Raw genomic sequence first — 6,878 nt, forward strand, 5'->3', positions numbered from 1 at the left:
TGACATAGATGTGGTACTGATTGATAAAATCTGAGATCGATTGATTTTGTCTTTTTCTCTGAGACCCCTCCCCTCCCAACACCCAGCCTCTTACCAGACCCTGGACAACACCAAGGACCTTCCAATAGAATACTGATGGAGTTGGGGCTTCAAGAGTCATCGGCCTGACCAACAGTAGACCCCAAAGAATAGAAGTACAGGGGAGATACTGTGGGCTGTGACAGGGACATGACTTAGCTGTGGATAGCTTATCTGGACCTGAGGGATCCCTCCTTTCAGATTTTCTTGCTCCTGGCATCAAGCCCAGCCCTAGACCTGCTAGGAAAAGGCCTCAGAGGTGCAGTAGTCATGGACCCAGGCCCTAGAGGCTCCAGGGTAACTTAGGATGTCCCTGTCTTAGTTCCAACATAACAACAAGCCCGAGAGAGCTCTCGGAGGACAGGAAGAAGGGACACCCAGCCCTCATCTCTGTTTTTAAGACCTGATTTAGGATGCTTAGTTTCGGTTTGGGAAAGAAAAGCTGTGTGACCTTGGGTAAGCCACTCACCCTCTCTGGGCTTTGTCATCCCATCTGGACTGTAAGCGTTGGAAGTGCTTTCCGTGGCAACAGCTGCCCTTTCTCTCTGGGTGACCTCATTCCTCCCCTTCTGTCTAAGTGTCTCAGGCAGGACCTACCCTTAGGGGCAGGATGAGGGATGAGGGATGAGGGATGAGGGATGAGGGATGAGGGAGTCCTGGCTGTTTAGAGAAGGGGTGTAGGTCCCCAATGCCTGTCTCCAGACTAGCATCCTCTGACATGGCATCTGTCTTAGCTGTCTCTTATGGATGAAGAGGGACATGGGAGACACCTGTCACAGAGGAACCCTCTATCCCCACCCCCAGCCCCTGGCCACAGAGACCATGGAGCCTGCTATCCGCAGGGACTAGATTACCTGTTTCTAGCTGTGTAGAGAAGGTCTTGAGGGAGGCCCTGGGGCTGCTAAGCTGTGTGATCCTGGGCAAGTGACTCACCTTCTCTGGGCCTCAGTCTTCCTATCTGGAGTTTAAATCTTGTAGGCCTCAGAGGAATCGTTGGGGAGGGGTAAAGCCATTCCGAGCCCCGAGCCCCCACATCCTTGTGATTCTGTGGCCTCTGTGATCTCATTTGGCCCAACCCCTCAGGTCCTGTCAATCTGCGACCACCTGATGGTCGTGGTGTGGAGCTTCAGGCAAAGGGTTAAGCTTTGGGAGCCCAGCCCGGCCTGGCATTCCATCAGGAGAATGAGAAGGAGGGTGCCAAGTTCAAGGCCAGCTGGGTAGAGCCTGTCTCAAAATGAACACTAAAGAGGGCTGGTGATGTATCTCAGTGGAAAAAACGCTTGCTCAGTATGCGTGAGGTCCGAGAGGGCTCAAAGTTCAAATCCCAGCGCAGAAAAGAAAAGCATCCTCACCCACATGGAAGCCCAAGGGAAACCTAGCAAGCAACAGACAATGGGGTGTAGCCGTTAGGGATCCAATATCCGGAGGTCAGGGGATATAGCCTTTGCCTCCACGTGGGGGGCTGTGGGAGCCACCCCCTGGTGGGGGAGAAATGGAAACATCTGGGGCAGCTGAGTAAACAATCATGTCTCCCCCTGCCCTCCCCCCCACGTGACAGGTCTGTCCTCTCCTCTTGTCCCCAAGCCTGACACCTGGCCCCTTTTCCCTTCCCCTCCCTTCGGCTGGCTGGCCGCCTTGCAGGCAGACAGACAGGACATTTGTGTGCTGGTGAGCAGGCTGTGGCCGCTCGCGTGTGTTTGCACTGAACATGAGCTCCGTCTGGCACATCCTGAGGCGTGCCTACATCACGCTGGGTGTTCTGGGGTGTCGGCCCAGTCACACCCCACAGGCAAACTTAGAAGATGCTCTCTGTCAGGGGGTGGGGGTGGGGTGAACTGCAGGGAGGAGGGGTCGACGCCCCTCCTCTCTGCTGGCAGAAGAATGGAGAGTGGTTTTTACATTTTCCAACAGTTGTTTAAAAAAAAAAAAGAAATCTAATAACTTAGGAGCCATGAAAATGGCACAAAATTCAAATATCAACGGCCACCACAGTGTTTATCGGAACCCAGCCACACTTGCTCATTTGCATATGTTCCAGGCAGTGCGCATGCTCCAGAGGCAGGGTTCTGGTCCGAAAGAGGCCCCACGAAGCTGAAAAGCCCACCAAGCTCCTGCATCAGGGCAAAACCAGGTTCACATCTCCCCACCTGAGGGCAGGTCGGCTTCCAGAAGCTTTCAGGGACTTTGATACTAAGCAAGTCTAGATGGGAGTCCTGTGTGTTTTGGTGCATGCACGCGAGTTTTGGGTTTTATGGTTTTACATTGGACGTTTTTTGTTTTCTGTTTTGGTTTTGGTTTTGGTTTTTGAGACAAGGCCTCTTATATCCCGGGTTAGTCATGAACTCACTATGTAGCTGAGGATGACTTCTGGTCCCTTCCTGCCTGCATCTCTGTGTGCTAGAGTGTCAGGTGTGCACCGACGTGTTGTCTATGCCCCTTCTATCAACTGAGCAAAATTCCCAGCCCCTGGCATTAGAATATACCCATCCCGTCTTTCATCCACAGTGTGCCCAGCTGCAGGTTCACTGTGGGGTAGGAGTGGTCCATTAGGTGAGACAGGCTGCGTTCTTTCTGCTGACATGATGTAGAAACTGAAGCCTGGGGAGGAGAGAGGTCCTCAGGCCTGGTCCCCAGCTGTCGGGAGCTAATGAGAAACCTGTATGCATCTGGTTTCTTCCCTGAAACTGGGGCAGGGAGGGCCAGAGGCCTTTTCTAACCAGCTCAGCCCAGTCTGTCTGTCTGCAGGGAGGCAGCCGGCCCTGAACTTCCCAGGATCCTAGGCCTTACATCTACAGGTTTCTAGACCCTGTACCCTGCTGGGGGATCTTGGCAGGCCCACAGAGGCCCAGTCTCTTTTCCAGCTCAGGCGGGGTGTGGCTTGAAGAAGTACTGGAGAGAGGTTGGGAGGTGAAGGCCTGAGACTCTGGGGACTTGGGGGCTGAAATGGGGGGTGCTGAGACTTGAAGGAGACCCAAGGGGAGGACGACTGGCAAAGATATGAAATTGGGGCCCTTGGGAGGGGCTGTTTCTGCTTCTAAGGACCTTATCCTCCAAGTTAAGTCCCACAAAATCTCTATAGCTGATACTCTGAAGTTACAGAAAGCTAAACCAAGGTGCAGGTGAGGGGACCACTCCCACCTTCTCCTCTCAGACCCCACCCACCCTCCTTTTCTCCAAGAGCCTAAAGGGCTGCAGGACTTGCAAGCCTACATCTGCATATCTGGAGTCAGCTTTCCTGCCTCCCAAACACAATAGACCTGAACACCTGCAGATCCTTCTCACCCCAGGACCTTTGCACTGGCTGATCCCCTTTTTTTCTGGGAACACCATATTCTGATCTATCTTCCTGAGCATCCATCTCCATCCTGCGGGCTTTTGTCTCCTGCTAGCTCCTCGACCACATAGGGACAATCCCTGGTGGCCAGTCCCTGCTAAGAAGGGTTTCCTTCCCTGCTGCACTCCAGCACACAGCACACAGTAGGAGGTCAGTAAATGTCCTGGCCCCAGCTGAAGCCTGAAGCTATGGAAACAGATACACTGAAATGTCACATTGACGGGCCACTGGAGATGTGTCGTCCCCGCCCTCCGGCCCTGGCATGTCTGGACTCTTGTAGCCCTGGAAGCTCTGGGTCCACACTGTAGCCTACCTAGCCCTGTTTGTGGCTCTCGGGAGATCCAAGCGTGGCTACACACTGTGACATATTTTTAACTAACTCGAGTTGAAATAGCTACAGGTGGTTAGCGGCCTCCAGGCTAGCCAGGAAGCTACAAGGAGGGTGAAGAGCCTATTGTCCTCAAAGCTAGCCGTCACAGTCACACAGGGAAGCATAGAGGCCTCCTCAGTCCCCATCACTGCCCCTGGAGGTCAAACACACCAAGGGCTCCTTGGTTCCCAAGATGCAGGGCCTCACTGCACACCGCCCGTCCGTCCTGTGTGTCTCAGAGGCCGCCCAGTGATGTGGCAGAAACTCTCCATGGAGGTGACAAATCCCCAGAAGAGGAGAGAGGGCCTGAGCGTGGGGACATCTTTAGTGTCACAGTTACAGTTGTACTACAGACACTCCAGGACCACCATCAACAGCTACCACCCACACCAGGGGGCCACCAAGATGGCAAGCAAACCCCCCTCCCCCCCCCAGTCACAGGCCACTCCCAACATCACACCTATCGGCACCATCAATTTCAAAGCATTAAGGATCTCCACAGTCCATGACACTTCAGTGTCTCATCGTTCCTAGGTCACTACCCCTCTTTCTTCCAGCAAGGCCCCACCCCACCTCAGACATCACCAGCACTTCTGAGGCATCATCAGCACCATTATCTCCACCCCCACCCCCCGGAAGCCAGCTTGTCACCACAGCTCTGGACTCCCCCAGCTGTCTGGATTTTGATCCCAGGTCGGAGTGCAAATCACTCAGCTGCTAGGAGACTCAGTTTCTTTTGCCTGTAAAATGGCCCACTGGGAATCAAAACAAGTAAGACTTTCTGCCTGTAATTGATTGGCAGAGAGAAACCAAACAGCCCCGTGGGTCTGGTAAGAGGGTGTGTTAAAGCACTGAAGGGACTCAGGGCTGGGGAGCAGGGGGATCCACTTTTAAAGAAATCTTTACATAGCTTGGAGAGACAGCAGTCCACCCACTTTGCAGGCGAAGAAACTGAGGCCCAGAGCCTTGTGATTTGCTTATCCATCCCCACCCACCCACCAACTAATATAAGACATAGGGCTGGAACCAACATGTTAACCTGGACCAGGTCACACTGTCTCTTTTCCCAGGAGAGGGAAAAGGACCTCCGGAGGCACAGACAACCTTTTCAAGGATTCTGGGAGGGGGGAATTGTTGCATCCCCACTGTGAGAGTTGCTGGCCTGGCCTGTGGGAGGCTACTCACCTGTGTCTTGTCGGAATTGATGCATGGATTGTAGGTCGATGATATACGGCACCAGCTGGGCGTCCACCTGGCCAAGGACCACAGAGCCGCGGGCATCCTCCTTAAGAACATTCTCGATGTGGTGGCACACGGTGGCCGTGTAGGGTCGCCAGCGGCTGTGCTCATTGAGCCACTCCCACACCACCACCCGGGCCACGTTCTGCGGCGGGAAGCCCAGCCCGTTCACCGGCACCATCACACCTTGGCCTGGCCGTGACATGGCCGCTGCCGCCTGCGGGGCCAGGTCCCCACTGTTGCTGGCCCAGCTCCTCCTGGGCCTGGGAGCACCGGGAAGCTTCGTCCTCCCTCTCCAGGGCGGGCGGCGAGGAGTGTGGCCTCTTTTCCAGCTGGGCTCCTCTCCAAGGCCTAGAGGCCTGGGTTAGGGGGATGGGTGGCCATCCAGACGCTGCGAGGACCCCCTTCCCGCAGAGCGCAGCTGTTGCACACGGCGGTGCGCGAAAGGCAATGTCTGTCCTAGGTGGGGGACATAATCTCAGTTCCTTAGTCCCCTTAGTGCAGGTGCAGGAGTGAGGAGGCGCTGGCCCCTCTAGGTCCGGCCTGTCCCTGCTTCTCTCCCGTTCCTTCTGTCCGCCACGCAGGGCCTTGTCACCCAGGAGGCCCTGGCCCCAGCCTGCTGCTCCTTGCGCGCTCAGCTCCGCTTTCCAGATCCCGTGCCTCGCTTCGGGGTGACTCGGGTCCGCCCCTCCCGACGGGGCTCCCTGCACCCCTGCACCCCTGTTCCTTCTCCTGGCCCGCCTGAGTGGTCGTAGATCTCCCAGGGAAGGGGGCGTAGCGTGGGGATCGCGGCTACCGAACTACAGCTGGGGGGCCCCAGGGGGCGGGGGCCGGGGGCACGCCCCACCCCACTGGTGTTCGCGACCTGCAGGGGCGACAAGAAGGAGAGAGGGCCCTTTAAGAAGAGAGCAGCCCCCTCCCCCTCCCAGGAGCCGCGGCAGAGAACAATGGGGCGCCGGTGGGGGTGAGGCAGGGAGGCTCGAGGGTCCGTGCCCTGCAGTCCCTGGGGTGCCCGGAGAAGAGCGGGCACCGTACCCCAGACTGTCACCCGCAGTGGCCCGTGCTCGGCTGGAGCGCGTCCCCCGCCCCGGGCCGCGCGCTACCGGGGGCTGCGGTGTGGGATGCAGGGACGCGGGATGTGGGGATGCAGGATTCGGGGATGCGGAATGAAGGATGTGGGATGCAGGGATTCGAGTTCAAGATGCGGGATGTCGAGATGGATGGAGGGTGCCGAGTGCAGCCGCGACCTAGGTTTCCTCAGGGGTGGCGTCCCCAGGGGCAAAAGAGCTGCAGGTCGTTATGTCCCCGCCCGGTAGCATCTGCCCGTGGGCCCGCTGGAGCCAGGGATTTGGGGTCCCTGCGCTGCGCGCTCACCGTGATCTCCCCGCTCTGGCTCTTTCCCCGCTGGCTCCCAGGAGGGAGGGAGAGAGGGCACCGCTTTGCCCCAGCCCGGACCTCGCCCGCCGCCGGATAGACAGACAGACAGGAGGACGCAGTAGTCCTGGCGCGTGGACGCGTCCGACGCGTCGCTGGGATCCCGCGGGTGGAGGCGGCCTCGGGGCGGGGCGGGTAGAGGAAGGGGAGGAGACCGATCCGCCCAGCCTCCGTGACACGCGAGTCACCGAGTCCCCGGCTGGGCCCACGAGGCATCGGAGGCAGGGAGACACTAAACCGATTTGTGTTTAGGGGTTCTGGTTCCAATCTATCATCTTTGCATTTAGCGGCTATGCTAGGGCCTGGTACACAACAGGCGCTCAATAAATGCTTGAATGGATAAATCTTACAGACAGTCTAAGGTCTGCTCATAAGGCCTTCTGGGGTGGCTACCCATCTCCTCACCGGAGTGAAGGGGTCCAG

At 57.2% G+C, this 6,878-nt stretch overlaps 1 protein-coding gene across 2 annotated transcripts in view; it reads right to left on the reverse strand.

Annotated features, from left to right (window-relative positions):
• Positions 1-6,578, reverse strand: part of Dtx1 (deltex E3 ubiquitin ligase 1) — a 31,224-nt gene extending 24,646 nt beyond the window's left edge. The window contains exons 1-2 of one of the 2 annotated variants that reach the window (XM_076922645.1): positions 6,396-6,578; positions 4,968-5,886 (exon numbers count right to left, since the gene is read on the reverse strand). In XM_076922645.1, coding sequence (XP_076778760.1) covers positions 4,968-5,226 — 259 coding nt within the window. In that variant the 5' untranslated portion in view covers positions 5,227-5,886; positions 6,396-6,578. The remainder of the gene's footprint in view (positions 1-4,967; positions 5,887-6,395) is intronic. The other variant, XM_076922646.1, reaches the window with a different exon arrangement.
• Between the last annotated feature and the right edge of the window lie 300 nt (positions 6,579-6,878).

The sequence above is a fragment of the Arvicanthis niloticus genome, chromosome 24, assembly GCF_011762505.2.
Source record: "Arvicanthis niloticus isolate mArvNil1 chromosome 24, mArvNil1.pat.X, whole genome shotgun sequence".
NCBI classification, from domain to species: domain Eukaryota; kingdom Metazoa; phylum Chordata; class Mammalia; order Rodentia; family Muridae; genus Arvicanthis; species Arvicanthis niloticus.